The 20,655-nt window shown below is 42.6% G+C and overlaps 1 protein-coding gene across 4 annotated transcripts in view; it reads right to left on the bottom strand.

The window, feature by feature from the left end:
* APLP2 (amyloid beta precursor like protein 2) overlaps positions 1-20,655 on the bottom strand; it is an 86,608-nt gene that overhangs the window by 31,492 nt on the left and 34,461 nt on the right. For all 4 annotated transcript variants that reach the window (XM_045483478.1, XM_045483476.1, XM_045483475.1 and 1 more), the window contains exons 2-3: positions 5,353-5,526; positions 4,355-4,478 (exon numbers count right to left, since the gene is read on the bottom strand). In XM_045483478.1, coding sequence (XP_045339434.1) covers positions 4,355-4,478; positions 5,353-5,526 — 298 coding nt within the window. The remainder of the gene's footprint in view (positions 1-4,354; positions 4,479-5,352; positions 5,527-20,655) is intronic.

Raw genomic sequence — 20,655 nt, 5'->3', positions numbered from 1 at the left:
CTTCATGCTGACAGTGCACAGCCTGCTTGGGATGCTCTGTCTCTCTCCCTCTCAAATAAATAAACTTTAAAGGCTTAAAAAGTTAAACTTAAATTACAAAAGCAGAGGTTGGGGCACCTGAGTGACACAGTTGCTTGAGCGTCTGACTCTTGATTTTGGCTCAGGTCATGATCTTAGGGTCAAGGGATCAGGCCCGTGTTGGGCTCTGCACTCAGCATGAAGCCTGCTTGAGATTTTCTCTCTTCCTCTTCCCATTTGCTCCTCTCTCCCACTCTCTCTTTCTCCCTCTCTAAAATAAAAAAAAATTTAGGGGCGCCTGGGTGGCTCAGTCGGTTGAGTGTCTGACTCCGTTCAGCTCAGGTCATGATCTCGCGGTGAGCTCGAGCCCCACGTCGGGCTCTGTGCTGACAGCTCAGAGCCTGGAGCCTGCTTCAGATTCTGTGTCTCCCTCCCTCTCTCTGCCCCTCCCCCACTCATACTCTGTCTCTCTCTCTCTGTCAAAACTAAATAAACGTTACAAAAATTTAAATAAATTTAAAAAGTGGAGACTGATCATTTACAGAAGATACTGAGTAAGTAAATATAGTGAGGATAATGGAACTGAAGACACCAGTATGAGCTAATGTTTTTAATATACACATGTAGCTATAGAAATATATATTTATGTGTGCATGTACTCATATATACATGCATGTATTTTTTTAAGTTTTATTTATTTGAGAGAGACACAGATAGTGCAAGTGGGAGAAGGACGGGGTGGGCGTGGGGGAGGGAGAAAGAGAATACCAAGAAGACTTTGTGCTCAAACTGTGACCTAAGCCAAAACCAAGAGTCTGATGCTTAACTGACTGAACCACCTAGGCACCCCAACGTGTGTTTCTTGGCTCTGTCCGAGTGGGCCTAGAAGCAACAACATCCCAGACCAGTAAGTACACATAATGCCCAGACTTGGTTTCTAAACACCATTCTCCACTGAAAGAAACCAGGGCTTCCTGGAGAAATGGCAGATTCCAGGGGTAGAGTCAGGAAAACACAGGATCAGCCTAGAGCATCTTTTTGTCAAATCTGGACAAGTGCTTAAGGAAATAAGTGAATGCCAACACCATCTTAGCCAGGGGATAAACGTTATCATGGGTAATGGAACTGACATCGTGCAACTCCTAATGTTATGCTGCAAGAAGAATACATCTACAGTAGTCCCCTCAAAAATGTGTAAATCAAAAGGTCATAAGACAAACCCGAATTGCAAGGCATTTCCACAAAGTAATTTGTACTCTTTAAAAAAGTCAAGGTCATGAAAGACGAGAAGAGACTAAATACAATGTGTGATCTTGAATCAGATCCCGGTATTATTGGAACAAAAGGCGAAACCTGAACAGGGTCTACAGATTAGATTTGGATCAATAATAGTCTCCCAATTTTGATGATGTGATCATGTAGAAGAATGTCCTTGTTTCTAAAAAATCTATATTAAAGTACTAAGGGATAAAAAGACACCAACTTAAATGATTCAAAACACAAAAACTCAGTAATGGGGGGGGGGGGACAAGGGTTGGGGGTACTGTGGGAGTGAATAAGGTTGATTTTACCATATTAGTCAAATGGTACAGGTGGAAAATCTGAAATCTGAGGAAAGAGTGTACAGGAACTCTTTGTACTATTTTTCTAACCATTTTGTAAACTTGAAACTATTTTAAAACTACCTTTTTTTTTTTGTTTATTTTTTTGAGAGAAGGGGGGGAGGGAGGGAGCATGGGTCAAGCAGGGTAGGGGCAGAGGGGGACAGAGGACGGAGGACCCAAAGTGGTCTCTGTGCGGACAGCAGACAGCCCGATGTGGGGCTTGAGCTGTGAGATCATGGCCTGAGCTGAAGTTAGACACTTAACCACCTGAGCGACCCAGGTGCCCCTAAATTATTTTTAATTTTAAAAGGCAAAAGCAACTCTAAAAGACTATCACCAAAATGCTTTCTAAGGAGTCTATGGAAGGGCGCGTGGGTGGCTCAGTTGGTTAAGCATCTGACTCTTGATTTTGGTTCAGGTCATGATTTCACGGTTTTGTGGGTTTGAGCCCCACATTGGGCTCTGTGCTGGCAGCAGGAAGCCTGCTTGGGATTCTCTGTGTCCCTTGCTCTCTACCCCTCCCCCACTCATGCTCTCTTCCTCTCCCTTTCTCTCTCAAAAACAAACTTTTTTTTTTTTTTTAAGTGTATCCTATGTTCTAGACATTGTCACGGTACTGGAGGACAGAGAAGACTAAATAAAGCAGGGTCCGTGGTTTCACTGTGCTTACAGAGAAGTTGGAGAAAGATACAGAAACAGATCGTCACTGGACAGGGTGATAGATGCAATGGCAACATTGGGAGAATTTCAGAAATCTGCATGTCTGGAGAGAAAACATAACCAGGAGGAAAAGATTTCTTTAAGGGAAGCAGCCCCTGAAATAAGTCTTGAAGGAAGAATTCCCCTAGCAGGGGAAGTAGAGGAAAGGCATTCCAACAATGAGACCCGGACGGCGGGTGGCCAGGAGCTGCAAGATGTCGATGTTGCTGGGTGGCTCACAGAGCAGACAACAGGGAAGGCCAAAGCAAGAGCCACATTATGGAGTTTTTACGCTAAGCAGGGCAGCTTAATGAAACCTTAGTTTTTATGTGAGGAAGAGCTACTACAGGCTTTGATGTGCGGGAAAGACAACTCAATCTTCATTTTAGGTCAGAGGGCAGCAGACCAGACAACAGAACTGAGAAGCACACGAGGCTGTTGTCCCAGTCCAGGCGGCAAAGGATGAAGGGCTGAACTAACACAGCAGGAATCAGAAGGAAGAAAAGGATTACAAGCCAGATGTGTCCCGACTTTAAAGTAGCAGCACCCCGAGTGTCTCAGTAATATTTTCACAGCACTTCAAGGCCAAAAGAATAGCCAAAGCTAGGTAGCTGGGTCCAACAACATAGTAAGTCCTTGTGTCCTAACCCCTTAGCGCTGCATGCCGGACGCTGCACGACTCTTCCAATGTTACAATCGACTGGACACCGTCACCCCCATCTCTTCTTCCCAGGTTATTCTGCTGTGATGCTGGCTCTTTAACACAGGAACCCCTGAGACAACGCTCTATAAAGATAGGAGGTCACTGAAAGGAATGGACTGACAGGATGTTGATACTGTAAATACCTCCAGTTCATGGGATGTCTGAAAGAGGTCTCCTTTGAAAAACCAAAACTATCCCACAATGCTCCACACTGTGTGAGTCTGCTGCAACGCCCTGGGGTGCCTCAGTGCACAGTTTGGGAACCACAGACTGAAGCCGTATTGAAGGGGTAAGAATGAGGCTTGGAAAGCTGACTGGATGTAGGGAGATAAAGGTCTCCCAGGTCTCAACTCAGAGTTCTGGGTGAGGACTGGAGCCAGCAAGTCGTAAAGACACGTAGCAAGGGGAAGACCAGGCTGCGAAGTCTTCAGGGGTAATGGTGCAAAAGGAAGAAACAAATGCAAGTACTGCCTACCTACTGGCTACAAATATCCAAAACTACACTCTTGCTTCATTTAGTTCCAGGATTTGACAGGCAGTGAATGAAACCTCATACCCAGAGATCTCGGGGCCAAATGGATTGGAAGAACATCTCTCGGCTACACCACGCACAAGGCTTCCAGGCCTCACCCCACTGCATGACGCTCCACTGTAAAGTAAATGGTGTCGAGCACCCGCAATGCCCCCCTTTCTCCCTACTGGATACTTGACAACAGTAATTGCTGCATAAACACGGTCACTAAGGTGCCAACTCCTCCTTTGGTTGATTTGGATACATGTGAGAATGTATCGACACCAACACAAGGTCAGAAACACCTGTAGCAGTCACGGGCCCTTCAGAAAGGCAGGGGTGCATAGACAGCTAGGGGTCACGTCTCTCGGAGACTACCACAAGTCCGGCCTGCCTAGCAATACAGGATCTTAGGACCTTGCAAAATATGTACAGGATGAAGTGAGAGGAACAGAAGACTCCATCCCTTGGGCTGTTCAGTACCACTCCTGCTATGATTATACAGCAGGAGTTTCAAGCACTCACTGCAAGGCAAAGCTGGGAGGCCCTGAGGGCAGCACTCTCAGTGCCATGCAAAAGGCTCATCCTTAAAAGACTGAAGGTGCCCATGGTGGGGAGGTAATAACCATCAAAGACAAGTCAACCATCAACACTAGAAGGCAATAAATATTCAAAAAAGAAGTCCCCCAACACATTCCTGTAGCCCTCAGCTTCTTAACAGATGTAGCTATTTCACTGTGAGGCAAGAGAAAATCAAATTTAAAAATGAGCAACCTCTACTTCCCAAGAAGCAACCACGATCATCTAAAGGACACTCACCAAGACACTTGAAAGGTATCACGATGTGACTCTTGCACTGCTTTTTGTCCCTCCGGCACCAATTGTCAACACTGACCGGCTCATTTGCTTCCATCACATTTGTGATCTGTAGCTCTGGATACATCTGCAAGGGAAAAGAAAACACACACAATAAATGGACTTTATCCATAATAAATGGACATTCATTTGCAAGTAAGGGTGTCTGCTACTCAGCGTCATCATTATCCTGTATAAATCTAAGCCTCCACTCATGCTGCCCCTGGTTCTAACTGAAGAACTCAGCAAGTCAAAAGATACTGTAACTATTAGTTTTCTTTTGACAGGTAGATTTCTGATCACTTCTAATGCATTCTCTTTAAAAAAAAAAAAAAAAAAAGTCATCTTTATTTAAGGACATACAAAAGCAGCAAGCTTTCAAGCCCAAAATAAATCGATGAGGTATCAAGCCCATTTGTAGGATGCATGTAAAGAGCTGAGAAGAAAAACATTTTAAAGGGCAAGTCCATGGAAAGGTCTGTTGGTGAGATTATAGAGTAATACTTCAATGCTGGCCCTCTGTGCTAGTCCTGGTAAGAAGTTAAAGCATCTCACAGCCCCTTCTAGGTCAAGTTCTGACTCAAGTCAGACCTGAGATTATCATTTACAATACTGGTGGCTTTCTATGAGCAAGTGGAGAGCACAAGATACACACATTTGACTTCACGTCCTCCCACACTGCAAGTGAGAAGCAAGAGAGCCGGGCTTTACTTGTACGGGACCTGCCCAGCATCTGCACCGTTCCCTCCTCAAGGAACCAAGAGCTCACAGCGCACACAGGCAGAGCCTCTGACAAGCCTCAGTCGTGTCGTATATATTCAGAAAGAAAACGCCTGGTGTTCTGTCATTGGCAATGTGATCTTAGGTCAAAAAGCAGAATGACAGAGTATCTATTTCTAAGGTAAACAGTTTCAAGCATGACCCAGGAAAGAGCAGTTTTCACATTCTGGCACCACTCTTACCTCCTGACAGTACTGAAGAACTTCTTCTTTTGTTCCAAAGCAGCTCTTGGTGCCTGTTGGGTCAGGTTCCCATTTTCCAGTCTGAATGTTCACATGCATATTTAACTTCCCACAAAACATTGCAATTTGAGGCTCGGCGACAGCAAATCCTGTTCCGGCGTTGGCTGCGAGAGCCTGCCAAAGGGGAAAACATCAGGTTTACTCCAAAACAGCTGACACAAAGGTAGAGTCATCCCATGGTTTGTGACAGTAGAACTGATCTTTTAAAACTTCATTATTTACTATTTTTATCTTCATAAACAAAGCCTTTCCCCAGGAGTTAGGCCAGAAAAAACAATCATTTTTGGACTTACATGATCAAATAAAAATGTCAATGGAAAAAAATCTAACCCTCACTCCCCATCTGAGTACTTCGGAACTTGGGAACCTATAATCCAGCTGAAGACTGCTCTAATAGAAGCATACGTCTCACTTTTCATCCCTTAACAGATTAAACCACTATAGTAAAGGCTAAAGTTCCAGTAATTCACTCACACAACAAAATTTTGTTGAGCAGCTACTATCTTGCAAAGCAACATGCTAAATGCCTAGGACACAAGGGTGAGCAAAAACTTATGGTCCCTGCTCTCATGGGGCTTACAGTTTAGTGCAAGAGTCCATACTCACACATACAAAAGTGTGATCACACTCCTAGATGTCGCACCAAGGGAAAGAACACAGTGCCAAACAGCGTACAGAAAGGAAATTTAACTGAGGCTTGGGTATGGAGGTGGTCAGGGAAGTCTCCTGAAGACAGCAGCACTTGAGAGCATCACGTGGCGGGAACGTAGACTGGAGGCAGACAGCAGTGAGAGAAGGGAGGAGAGGCATGCGGGGGCAAGGCTAGACAGTGTGCACACCAAGAAAGGACTTCCATCTTTATCCTGAGGTGCTGAGAGTTTTTGTTTTGTTTTTTTGCTTTCTTTCTTTTTCTATTTTTTTTTTTTTAATTTTTTAGCATTTATTTACAATTGAGAGACAGAGACAGGGCATGAGCATGGGAGAGACCGAGAGACGGGGAGACACAGAATCTGAAGCAGCTCCAGGCTCTGAGCTGTCAACACAGAGCCCAATGCGGGGCTCAAACTCACAAACCGAGAGATCATGACCTGAGCTGAAGTCGGACACTTAACCAACTGAGCCAACCAGGTGCCCCTGCTTTCTTTATTTTGAGAGAGAGAGAGCAGGAGTGAGTGACCATGAGCAGGGATTAGACACAGAGAGAGGGAGACAGAGAATCCCAAGCAGGCTCTGCACTGTTAGCACAGAGCTTGATGTGAGGCTCTAAATCACGAACCATGAGATCGTGACCCGAGCCAAAACCCGAGAGTTGGATGCTTAACCGACTGAGCCATCCAGGTGCCCCGAGATGCTGAGAGGTTTCAAGCACAAAGTTAATACTGTCAGAATGCAGCTGTGATACTTTTTCTGGCTGCAGGATGGCAAAGAAATTTGGAGAAAGAGAAAGAGAGGGAGGGAGACTGGTACCTTGGGCTAAGGCAGTGCAGTGGAGAAACAGATTCAAGGTATCAGGCAGCCCGACTGGCAAGCCTTGGTGACAGATTAGCCAGGGAGTCGAGGAAGAAGATGTCAAGCATGGCTTCATTACTCAATGAGGGAATGGCATCATTCACAGAAACAGAACACTAAAAGAGATTTCATGAACAATTTTATCTTGTATTAGATAAAACAATCAATGACTCTACAGTCTTCCTTTGTCTTGTATCCTCTTTGTGAAAACATCACAGCCATTACCAGCTCACAAATTACAGGTGAGAAATAACTTTAGGCATGATGACAGTTAAGGCTTCTACTAAGTCTCCTGGTGCAGGAAAACCCCAGGGATCCTAGCATCTAGAAATATGCTAATATTGATGGTTGTATCCACAATGCAGTTTTGTGGTCTCCCCTAATGTAAAAGTACTTTCAAAATTAAAAAAAAAAAAAAATTTTTTTTTTAAGTGTTAAAACTTGGCGGATAGGGTTAAGATTGTATGGTCTATCATGTTGCTCTTTTTAAAAAGAGCAATTAACATAAAATGGTTTTCCTATTAACAGAAAGGGTAGCTTTGCCTTTCATAATATATGGAAAATGTGTGCTTTCTAAGCAACTCTCATTTATTTGTGCTGATGGACTACAAAGACATTAACGGTCCTTCCAATCAGGAGACTACATTTGATTTTCAAATACATCATGACCTTTCTCCAGGAAAAGTTTACCATCCTCCATATATTTTGCTTACAAGCTTATTAAAATAAGCCCACTTTCTACCAGTACAGGAGAATGAAACACAAACACTTGTTGGATAGCTAGGAGAACACTAATTTGGGATGAAAATATTGCCAACATCAATCAGAGTTGAAAAAAACACCTCAATTAAATCCAATGAAGAGAACAATTAGCAACTTTATTAAACAGAATTGATTATAGCCCTACTGTGACAAATAATCATTTATTAAAGTACAAGGCAGATCTATATATACCTGCCACATAACTGCATATGAAACTACAGGCTAAGAAGAAGAAAGAATATTTCAGGATAGCTGTGGAAAGGAACACACACTTATTTATAGGCAATACTCTAATGGTATTTTAATTCAAACCAATCACTAAAAGGTGTAAGGATGTATAAGACCAATGTGTTTATGGGGCGCCTGGGTGGCGCAGTCGGTTAAGCGTCTGACTTCAGCCAGGTCACGATCTCGCGGTCCGTGAGTTCGAGCCCCGCGTCGGGCTCTGGGCTGATGGCTCAGAGCCTGGAGCCTGCTTCCGATTCTGTGTCTCCCTCTCTCTCTGCCCCTCCCCCGTTCATGCTCTGTCTCTCTCTGTCCCAAAAATAAATAAACGTTGAAAAAAAAAATTAAAAAAAAAAAAAAAAAAAGACCAATGTGTTTATTTCTCACAGTGAGTTCAATATGTGCACCAAAATGCCTCTTCTATGGGCCGTTCTTCTTTTGAGAGCCATATCTAAAGATTAAGGCTAGAATTTTAGATCACGATACGGAAGAAAATGGGTATGTACACAAATAAAAGGGTTAATACAGAGACAAAGGCAAAGAAACCCCAGGGACACTTTTATCTCCCCAAACCAGAGTTTCCCTAAGTTCTTTCCTTCCTACTTCAAAGCCCAGACAGAAAGAAAATTGAGGAAGAATGATAAATATATAAGCAAGAAAGCCGAATCAATAGGTCAAAAGGAAAGTGTTTCCTAAACCTGCTATAATTGAACCACCACAGCTAAATCTAAAAAATGTTGAGCAAGAATTCATAAATTCTCTTTGGCTTTGCATAATTTTTTTTTTTTAAGATTTTATTTTTAAGTAATTTCTGCACCCAGCATGGGGCTCGAACCCACAACCCTAAGGATCAAGCGTCTCCTGCACCACTGATTGACCCCGCCAGGAGCCCCTGGCCTTGTATATTTTAACATTAAAAGCAGCTATCAAACAAACAGGATTTCGGGTGCCATAGAAGTACTGGGGGCAGAGGGCGGGGCATTAACCTCTTAAATTCCACACATGAATTCAGGTAAGAAAGTGTCGATTAGTTACGTGAACTCACCCCAGCCACAGACATGGATTGGTCACAACTGTTCAGGCAGCCATTTATCAGCACCAAAGATTATGTTCCACATGTTACTCATTATGGTTGTTGGCTAAAAGACCACAAGAGTTCCAACTGTATAAATGTTCAGTTTATGGGTCAACCACTAAGGTCAATACATCAGTGATGAGTGCATTTGATCTTTGTGCTGAGATGGTCAGCACTGCCTTCCCTAAAGAGAATCTAAAATACCAGAGGTTAAAGCAATAGGAAGAGGCCTAAGCAGCAGCAGCCCCTCACATCAGTTACCACCAAGAAAAAGGAGAGTAACTGGAATCATTCCAGACAACTAATATGCTGCAGTGATTCACTTTTGAGTTCAGAAAGATTAATCCTTGTGGTCATAAGAGACTCTCAAGAAGGTATCATCTGAAATATAAAAAGCCTCTGTGGACCATGTCTAGGAATCAACTAATCAAACATACCCCAACCTTACCTAGGGCATAATAGGATCGGGTTTTTTTCTGTGATGTTTCTACTTCTTTCCTTTGAAAATGCTCTTATTTAATGCACTTCCATTTTCTTAAGCACACACTGTGCCTGGACCCATTACATCAATGTATAAATCAATCTGTTTCCTAATCTAACATGTTACAAATGGGATTTCACTGCCAAGTCAGCACTTCTGATATCCTGTGAACCTGGAATCTTTGACGAAAGAAAATTAATGCCCCACGCTCTGGCACTTAAGCCGGTCTTTGTGATCGGTGCACATTGCAGCACTTTTAAGGCTTTGAAAACAAATTGCATCAAACGTTTCCCTAGCCCAGTGCTTCCATTTTACTTAATAATTCATTCTTAATAAGAAATTCCATTTTATTAATTTGGCTCAGGGAAAAGAGTTTAGCTATCCAAGGACAGAAATTCAACTTGGTAAAAAGTGCTTCTAGTAACTTGGTTGAAAATCTGAAATGGCTTAAAGCAATAATATAAGTACATCTAAATCTGAGCCTAACTTCACTGAGGGCCTCTAATCATCATCTCAAAGATACAACTCCTGGGCCCACCTAAGCCCCACCTCCCTTCAACAAAGGGGCTCAGGACCAATGCAGCACCCAGTCCAAAGTGAAATCTAAACCCATTATTTCCTTCCTCACTGAAACTCTTGCCCCAGAATCTAATTTGGCTCCAGGGTTTGGGAAAGCGCCTGCTGTGGAGGGAGCATCGTCTAAAGAGGACAGTTTTATCCTCTTACTGAGTGAATCATGTTTCCTTGGATAGGAAGGTGCTGCGTTACAGCCAGGCAAGCGTTCCAGCCCCACCCCGGGAAGGCAAGGTAACCCAGTTCTACCCTAGTGCTCACCAATACTCAACAGAGCACACCTTCGTAGCATCCAGTTACCACCTGCATGTTACAGACATCAAAAGGCACATCGCTCATAATCAAAGACATTCCATTTGTAAAGAGAAAGTCAGTAAAACGACAATCTCTTCATGGATGCCAAGATCCTATATAACATATTCATTCTTGTCCAAGTCTGCATGGCATTTCATGATTCATAAATTAAAATGACAAATCTGGGGGCATCTGGGTGGCCTCAATCAGTTAAGCCTCCAACTTCAGCTCAGGTCATGATCTCACGGTTCATGGGTTCGAGCCCCATGTCGGGCTCTGGCTGACAGCTCAGAGTCTGCTTTGGATTCTGTGTCTCCCTCTCTCTGCCCCTCCCCTGCTCATGCTCTGTCTCTGCCTCTCTCTCAAAATAAATATACATTAAAAAAAATTTTAAATGACAAGTCTGTGTCCACAAATCTGCACCTAAGATTTACTTAACTGAACAAAGTATAAAAAATCCATAGTTTCAAGGTACCTCTCCAATGTAGTTATTAACTATGAAAGGGAAGACAAATTACTGCACAGTGGACACACTGACACTATCCTCACCAGCAGTAAGCCACGTAAGAGAACCCACAAGGAAAGGTAAGTAAGGCTGAGGGACTCTTACATTTTAAAAGACTAAGGAGAAATGACAAGTAAATGCAGCATGGGAGCCAAGACAGAATCCTGGGGCAGGAAAAGAATATTAGTGAGAAAAGTGGAGCAAATATTTGAATAAGGTCTGAGTCAGTTAATAATTGTGTACCAACGTTAATCTCCCAGTTTTCACAACTGCACCATGGTTATGTCAGATGTTAAGATTAAAGGAAGTCCAGAAAGGGTATAGGGGAACTCTGTAGTATTTTTGCAACTTTTTATTTTATTAAAAAAAAATTGTTTAATTTTTGAGAGAGGCAGAGTGTGAGTGGGGGAGGGGCAGAGAGAGGAGGAGACACAGAATCAGAAGCAGGCTCCAGGCTGTCAGCACAGAGCCCAACACAGGGCTCGAACTCACGAACTGCAAGAGCATGACATGAGCCTAAATCAGACACTTAGCCGACTGAGCCACCCAGGCACCCCCACAACTTTTTAAAAACCACTAAAGTAGGCTGAAAATAAACTGAGCCTGGGTGGCTCAGTCTGTTAAGCATCTGACTCTTGATTTCGGTTCAGGTCGTGATCTCACAGTCATGACATGGAGCCCCCGCCCCACTGCTTAAGATTCTCTCTCTCTCTCTCTCTCTCTCTCTCTCTCTCTCTCTCTCTCTCTCCCTCTCTCTCCCCTTCTCCCTCAGCCCTTCCCCTGCTCGCACATACACATGCACTCTCTCCCAATCAATCAATCAATCAATCAATAAAGGGGTTTGGGTTTTTAAAATCCTGTTCACCACCAGCCTGAATTTTGATTGTGATTGTATGGTTTCAATTGGTCACAAAGAGAAGACACACTTTTAGGTAGGGTTACTAGTAAGTATAATCAGAGCAGGCCCAATACCTGAAAAACAAACCATTCTGAACACACAAGTAGAAAATGTAGAAAACACTAATATAGAAAAACACTATGTGTACAGATACTAAATTCTCTCCGATGGGAGGACTACTACGATTCTGCCAAGAGCCTAACAAGAGTCCACTTTTGTTACTGTCAAAAGGGTGACTGGAGTTTGAAGCCTTTAAGGTACCTTTATCAGCAGTAAAAAAGTGAAGGTTTCAATTTAAAAAACGCCAAGCTTCAAACATTTCAACCCACTATTTAATAAAATAGCAGGAAAAAATATAGCAGGATTCTTGTTAAGCATTTTCCAGTTTTAGCAGCAAACTGAGAAAACCTGTTCTTAAAAGTGACAGTTTGTATTACACCAACTGAAAATCCTTGGCCTTTTTTTTTTTTTTTTTTTTTAAACATTTGAACTTAATTCTGATTAGAAACTGGTGAATTAGGTTTGGGGGAAAACGCCAAATGCAAAAAGCCATTATTCCTCCACTGTCATATGCCAACTGTTAGGTATTATTTCCACAGGCAGTAATTTATACAAATAATCTCTGCTTTATTAGAGCTCTAAATATTAAAGTAAAAATGAAGTATCATTTCCAAGATTAAAAATGGTTTAGACTGTCTCCAAGGCTTTTTATAGGAACACAGTAATTTGTTCATCTGGATTACACTGGTAAGGATCCAAGTCCCAAGATTTAAGAGAGGTCTATCTGTTATTTGTCTCCGAGATGAGAGCCAAGAGTCTTCTATAAAGGAAGTTATTGAAAAATACATAAATACATAATAATTTTATGTAAATGAAAAAAAAAAAAAAGCGGAATGGTGTTTTTGGATCTAAAATGCTCAAGTGGACAGGTTCTTTACTGGTTCCTGTGTTTCTTTTCAATTGCCCGTAATAGCAACTCCAAGAAACTGACTTTAGCAGGTATGGAGACCTGCCATGATCAACCATTAGTCCCCTGCTCATTCCACTCCTGACCTCAGAGGAAGTGTGAGATGGTGGCCAAGAAGCAAGGACTCAAGACAACCGATCGTGACAGAGTTCCAGTCCCATCACTGACTAGCTATGCTGCCTTTGGCAAGTCAACTAACCTCTCTGGACCTCAGTTTCCTCATCTATAAAATGATGATAATAGTAACTACATTACCATAGTGTTGTCCTGAGGTTCAAAGGAGTTAACCTGTGTAAAGTGCTTTGAAATAGGCTTGTTCTATAGAAAAGAGTTCCTCAAATGCTGATGGTCATTGTTATCAGGCTTTAAATTTCTTTTTTTGTAAAACAGAGCTCCTAACATACCTCTGCCTCCGGGGCCTGTTGTGGGGATTCACACGGAAGCACAAAGCACAGCACCTGCCACAGAGCAGCACTCACATGTTAGCAGCACTGTCACTGGCAGATTCATTTCTCTCTGGCTGCAATCACAGAACTGGGGCCTAAATTATGAGTGCACAGGGAAGAACCCATGAAGTCTCCATGGGACTAGTCATCCTCCCAAATCCAGGATGGCAGGAAATGGGCTTAAAAGACCACATGTTCCTTCTTTACCTATTAAATCCGGACATACTTCAAGTCGGCTGCGTTAATACTCCACATTTTCTTTTGTGGGAATTCAGTCACCACAGGCTTACATGAACAATTTAATACCGCCCTACCATGTAAAAGAAAATCACCGGGAGTTGCTGGCTTCCTGGCCCCAGGCCAGCTTCCGGCCGGCACGGAAGCTAGGTCAAGATGAATCTGCAGTTACTACTCAGTCACTACTGCAGTGATCAAAAGCACTACGTAAGTCATTTCTCTAGATGTGTTTTCTGGAGGGAAGGATATTCCCTCAACTTACTAGCTATGCAACCTTATGGAATAACCTCTCTTGACATTAGTTTTCGCTTTTGTGCAACATAAATATGGCACTACCCAAATTTTAGGTATTATAATAAACAACACCCACAATATTAACTTTGGACTTTGGTTTACAGCTCACACTACAACAGGCAGAACTCTACTTTCTGCCAACTCCTGATGCCTAAGGAACAAGGCTTCAAAACAAAGACTGCTTCCTCATTGAATCGGAATCTGCAGGATTCGGAAGCCAGGCAGCAATCTGTCATACTCTGAAGGCATGCTAACTGCAGAGGCCAGAAAGCCAGGAGGCTTGAGTATTAATGTAAGATGATCTAAATGGTGTGAACTTGAGCTTAACCTTTGAACTCACTGGCCAGTACTACTTAGTTATTTATTGAGTGTGCTACATAAATAGTGGATGCAGGGTTAGGGGGAATGTATAGGAATGTATTTCCTAAACCTAAAGAGTGAAATGATTTCAAGTAACAGATGCCCAAAGTAAGCTGATTAAATATTAATAATTAATACGTGCAAGGGGAACCTGGGTGACTTGGTCGGTTAAGCGTCCAACTTCGGCTCAGGTCATGATCTTGCGGTTTGTGACTTTCAGCCCTACGTCAGGCTGTGTGCTAACAGCTCAGAGCCTGGAGCCTGCTTTGGATTCCGTGTTTCTCTCTCTCTCTGCCCCTCCCCAGCTCACACTCTGTCTCTCTCAAAAAATAAACATTAAAAAAAAATAATAATATGGGGTGACTGGGTAGCTCAGTTAGTTAAGTGGCTGACTTCAGTCATCAGGTCATGATCTCACGGTTTGTGGGTTCAAGACCCATGTCAGGTTCTGTGCTGACAGCCTGGAGCCTGGATCCTGCTTCTCTCTCTCTCTCTCTCTCTCAAAAATAAACATTAACAATAATATGTTCATGCTAAATCATTCTTACTGATTCACAGATGATAGAAATAATACAAAAATAAACAAAGAAAAAATACAAAAGATTGGAGTAAGGAGTATTCTGTGGGGTATCCAAGCACAAAGCTGACAATTTTCTCAGAAACAATAAGCGTGCTCCTTGCTTCTGGCTGATCAGATAATATTCTGGGGCTCTATAATATTTTATTTCAAGTGCATCAGGTCATAATCATTAAAAAATTAGGCACTATTTCAACATTTTTTCAAATGTCTCATGTCCTTAATGTAATAAACTGGATGTAATAAACTGAATATTGTATTATTCAGATAGGTTCTATTTCACTAAAATATATACACAACTTAATGATTTTACCAACGTAAAGTTGGGAAACTATCCACATGCCAGCTTTAGCTGAAACACTGACATTCACATGTTACAACTGCAAACATGAATAGCTAATGCAGAGATCTGAAACTGATTCCATCATCTCTTTTCCTTTCGTATACCCAGGAAAAGAAAAGAAAATAAATCCATGCAGCTGAAAACATGTTCTAATACACAGAATGGTTTTTACTAGCGTTTTTAAAATAGGGGTTCCCTAACACTCATTGGGGGAGGCTAATGAGGTCTAATGCAGGTTTTCAGTGGTCTGAAAAATAAGACGGGTCTGGTGTGTGTGCACATGAATGTATAAAGGTATGGAATTGCTAACTGTGCTCTCTTGAGGAAAGAGTGCTCTGAATTCTCAGATTATCTTTTTATCTTTTGCTTTAAAATGTTTTTCATAGGGGCGCCTGGGTGGCTCAGTCGGTTAAGCGGCCGACTTCGGCTCAGGTCATGATCTCGCAGTCCATGAGTTCGAGCCCCGCGTCGGGCTCTGTGCTGACAGCTCAGAGCCTGGAGCCCGTTTCAGATTCTGTGTCTCCCTCTCTGACCCTCCCCCATTCATGCTCTGTCTCTCTCTGTCTCAAAAATAAATAAACATTAAAAAAAATTTTTTTAATGTTTTTCATAAAATGATACCAATAGTAAATTTATAGTCTGGTTTTTTAAATATTCATTCTGTAATATTAAGAATTGATGGCCTTATCTAAAAATGTCTTAGTTTTTTTTTTTTTTACTTTTCAATGAAAACCAAAGGCTTGGTTCTTTATTTCTGAGATTGTGATGTTCAAAGTCAAGAAAAGGCAGAAATTCTTAGGTGAATAACTCATACCTGTTTATAACTAAAAAACTGGACAATATGCCATAATGACTTTTACAGGGCAGAGAGAGAGGAAATTCACATTTCAAAATACAAACAGCAGTTTCTATATGCTATTCTGCTAAACATTTTACTATGTTTACTAGGTGCAAGCAATATTCAGATACCAATCGTGATCTAGCAAATTACTTTAATTTCTAATGTTCATTAAAACAACTCTGAAAATAACAAAAATATGGAAAATCTCCACCCTCCCCAAGTTCAAAGCAAGTCAAAAAGACATCTTTCCTATGATTTATGTAGCATTTAAATTTAAAAGTAAATACAGACTGTATTATCAGCTCACACCAGATCTGCTTGCAGACAATGATTCTTCCTGTCTGGGACCCGTGCCCATGTGCATTATTGTAATTATCAGCAATTTGAAAAAAATAAAGTAATAAAGCTAGTATGAGCTGTTAGTCGGTATGTTTGCTGCTTGCTGCCTCAACCATTAATTAGCCTTCCTGGGTTCGAGCCACCGAACTACTAAATAAATGCATAAAGGAGAAAGGAAATGCCACACGCAACTAAAAAGAATGAATAAAAAGGATGTAAATGTGGACGTGAACACACATGAACACGAACGCACCCCTACAATGGAAGTATGACGTCACTTTGTGCTGTGGTGGGCCTCTGGGGAGCTGTGTCCATGCTTGCCCTCCCTGGTCCGCTTTCCCCACAGCATTCTGAATCATCTCAGGTCAGAACACACCAATCACTCCTCTGTTCCAGGAGACTCCAACTCTCCCATACAACCTCCACCTCACTCCATCGCCCAGCCTCAGGCTCAGCACCACCCTTCCCGTCTGTGTGTCTGTACACAAGCCAGGGTCTTTCCAGCCTCAGTCCTTCACCTAGTACTCCCTCCCCGTTCTTCCCTGAGCAGGAGCACTCTCAACGGTCAAGACCCCCCTCACATGTGCATCTTCTGTGGGTCCTTCCTGAGGACAATCCCCAACTGGTGTTTTATTTCCCCCTCAAGCAATCTGAAGCTACTTTGCTGGTTCACCTGCATGGTCCACCTCTCTCCGTTAGAACAGGAGTTTCTCAAGAGGAGAGGCCTCTCACATGGCTTTCTAACCACTGATCTGGAAGCAGGACCTCGAAGGCAGTAAGTAGTCATTTACAGCCAAGTGAGTGAATGTCTGACTCTAAAGTCTGTACTTTTGGTTTTTTCTAAGACATTTAAACTAATATTAATTAGCAGATATCATTCAGCAATTCCTAAATGATTAACACTGTACAAGTCTCAAGGCACCTGGGTGGTTCAGTCAGCTGAGCATCAGGATTTCAGCTCAGGCCATGATTTCACAGTTCGTGAGTTCGAGCCCCACATCGGGCTCACTGTCAGCACAGAGCCCACTTAAGATCCTCTGCTCCCCACCTCTCTCTGCCCCTCCCCCACTCGTGCTCACATGTCTCTCTCAAAAAGAGAAATGAAACATTTTTTTTTATTATATGAAATTTATTGTCAAATTGGTTTCCATACAACACCCAGTGCTCATCCCAAAAGGTGCCCTCCTCAATACCCATCACCCACCCTCTCCTCCCTCCCACCCCCCATCAACCCTCAGTTTGTGAAACATTTTTTAAAAAACACTATACAGGGGCGCCTGGGTGGCTCAGTCGGTTGAGCGTCCGACTTCAGCTCAGGTCACGATCTCACGGTCCGTGAGTTCAAGCCCCGCGTTGGGCTCTGGGCTGATGGCTCAGAGCCTGGAGCCTACTTCCAATCCTGTGTCTCCCTCTCTCTCTGCCCCTCCCCCGTTCATGCTCTGTCTCTCTGTGTCTCAAAAATAAATAAACATTAAAAAAAAAAATTAAAAAAAAAAAAAAAAAACAGTATAGGGCGCCTGGGTGGCTCAGTCGGTTAAGCGTCCGACTTTGACTCAGGTCACGATCTCGCGGTCCATGAGTTCGAGCCCCGCGTCGGGCTCTGGGCTGATGGCTCGGAGCCTGGAGCCTGCTTCCGATTCTGTGTCTCTCTCTCTCTCGGCCCCTCCCCCACTCATGCTCTGTCTCTGTCTCAAAAATAAACGTTAAAAAAAATTAAAAAAAAAACAACACTGTACAAGTTTCAATGAAGCAGATCTATAACGAATGACAAATTAAATGAAAAAAAAAAAAAGAAACTTACGCAGTATAACAAGTTTCGTTTTTTTTTTCCCCAAAGTAAGTTCTATGTGCAATGTGGGGCTTGAATTTATAACCCTGAGATCAGGATTCCTATGCTCTACTGACTAAGCCAGCCAGGCACCCCAACAAGTTTCCGTTTTTAAAAAAAATGTTTGCCAAGTGCGAGTGCGTCCATGTACACAGTGTAACAAGCCACACAACACAGACTTGTACTAGAACAGCAGTGCCTCCGCCCCGACGAGCCCAGGCTGCTGAGAGGCAGCGCTTCTAGCCTTTTCTCTGCTATTTACCTCCACGCTGCTGAACAGCATAGTTTATTTATTTCTGTATCCTTTTCAGTCCAGACATGATCTAGTAACTCCCTAGGAAAAAAGTTTCACTCAGAAACCACCATACCCTATGTTCATCCACTCACTTCCCCTTGCCCTGTTGGTCAAATCAATACTCCCATTTACATTATTATACTGTTAAAATGTACTCTGATTACAACTTCTTTGTTAAGCATCTATTTTCCCCCTTAGAGTTAGGGACTGCATCTTTCCTTTTACTGGTGTGGTTTCACATGTACTGACCACTCACTCTCCGAGATTGTCAAAAAGTTCTGCAAAGCTCCCTCAGTACAGCCTGATGCACAAGGTATCCAATAGTTTCGATTTCTTCTTTTTTTTTTTAATTTTTAAAGTTTATTTGTTTTTGAGAGAGAGAGTGAACCTGCACACACACAAGTAGGAGAGGGGCAGAGAGTGAGAGGGAGAGAGAATACCAAGCAGGCTCTGCATGACCAGTGCAGAGCCTGATGCAGGGTTTGAACCAATGAACCATGAGATCATGACTTAAGCCAAAGTAAGTAAGTCACTTGATGGTCCTAGCCACCCAGGCTCCCCTCGATTCTTTCTTTTCTTTCTTTCTTTTAGTGTCTGATTTTGAGAGAGAGAGACAGAGAAAGAGAGACAGAGCATGGGTGGGAGATGGGCAGAGAGAGAGGGAGATACAGAATGCAAAGCAGGCTCCAGGCTACACAACAGAGCCCAGCACAGGGCTTGAACTCATGAGTCATGAGATCACGACCTGAGCGGAAATCGGACTCTCAACTGAGCCACCCAGGCACCCCTCAATTCCTTCTTTCTTGAAGACAGGACTCCCTCAGGCCTGCCATTTCTCCCGCTTCATCTACAGGGACTATTCTCTAGACCTGGACACAGCAGACACAGCTGCCATTCCTGGGACTTTGATGACAAATTCCTTCCACCTTCCTCCTATTCCCTGACTCAGTACTTTCCTCTGTCTTGACCTACAGCCTACTTTAGTTTAGACAGATTCCCAAGAAAGGGTATGCACACACGTTATCACTGATTTGGATGAGACCTAAAATGTAAGCTGGACACAATTTTTCCTTAGAATTTAACGTGTGGAGCTACTGTCTTCTAGCTTCCAGCACTGCTGCTGATAAATATAAGACAAATTTGATTCCTAATCTTTTGTGCAGGTCTGCTTCTTTCTATATGAAAGTAAGTTCTAAGACTCCTCCCAATTTTTGGTATTGTGACATTTAAACATAATGTGCCTTGGTGTGGGTGTCTGTCCCTGAACTGAGGGTTTGATGGGCCAGGTCAACCTGGACACACTGAGTCCTACATGTCTCCTCATTCGCTTTCTGAAATTCTTATTACTTGCATCTTTGACCTTCTATATTAATCCCCTGCTTTCCCTATTGTTTCCTTTCCAGTTTCTTATTCTTCCTCTGAAAGATTCCTATTCAATTTTTTTTTTAATTTTTATTAATGTTTATTTTATTTTTGAGACAGGGAGAGACAGCATGAACAGGGGAGGGTCAGAGAGAGAGGGAGACACAGAACCTGAAACAGGCTCCAGGCTCCGAGCTGTCAGCACAGAGCCCGACGCGGGGCTCAAATTCGCGGACCACGAGATCATGACCTGAGCCGAAGTCAGATGCTTAACCGACTGAGCCACCCAGGCGCCCCCCTATTCAATTTTTTTTAGTGTTTACTTTTGAGAGAGAAACAATGTGAGCAGGGGAGGGGCAGAAAGAGAAGACAGAAAATCCAAAGAAGGCTCAGCTGTCAGCGCAAAGCCTGATGTGGGGCTCAAACCCATGAACTGTGAGCTTGTGACCTGAGCTGAAGTTGGACACTCAACCGCACAGCCACCCAGGCACACCATGATTAGATTTCTGGTATCATATTTCTCATCTTCGAGAACTCTCCCTTGTTCTCTGCCTTATTTTACTGAAAACTATTATGTCATAGATGCAATACCCTCCCCTCTTTGAAGTAACTATCAAGAACTTACCTATCTGAAGTTATTTGTTTCCTGCAATGTCTTCAAGTTGCTTTTCCCTCATCTGTTTTCGTTCTTGATCATGTTCAAGGCATTCCTGAAATCTTTGGTGTTTCTCAGCCATCTAATTCAACATTTGAGAAGGGGGCACTACAGGGGAGGAGTTAAGATGGCAGAGGAGCATAGAAACCCTGAGCTTGTCTTCTATCTGATATGCAGTCAGATCAGCCCCAAACCATTTTGAACACCTAGGAAATTGATCTGAGAATTAACACAACAATCTGCATAACCTGAGTCACAAAGCTGGGCAGAAAGAGAAAATTTTATTATTTTTATATATTTTTACTTAAAATTTTTTTATTCTATTTCACTTTCTTTATTTCATTTTATTCTATTTTATTATATGAAATTTTTTTCAA

This window comes from Leopardus geoffroyi, chromosome D1 (genome assembly GCF_018350155.1).
Source record: "Leopardus geoffroyi isolate Oge1 chromosome D1, O.geoffroyi_Oge1_pat1.0, whole genome shotgun sequence".
Classification (NCBI taxonomy): Eukaryota; Metazoa; Chordata; class Mammalia; order Carnivora; family Felidae; genus Leopardus; species Leopardus geoffroyi.
Note: the sequence above shows the minus strand (reverse complement) of the source record. Positions and strands in the feature narration are given on the sequence as shown.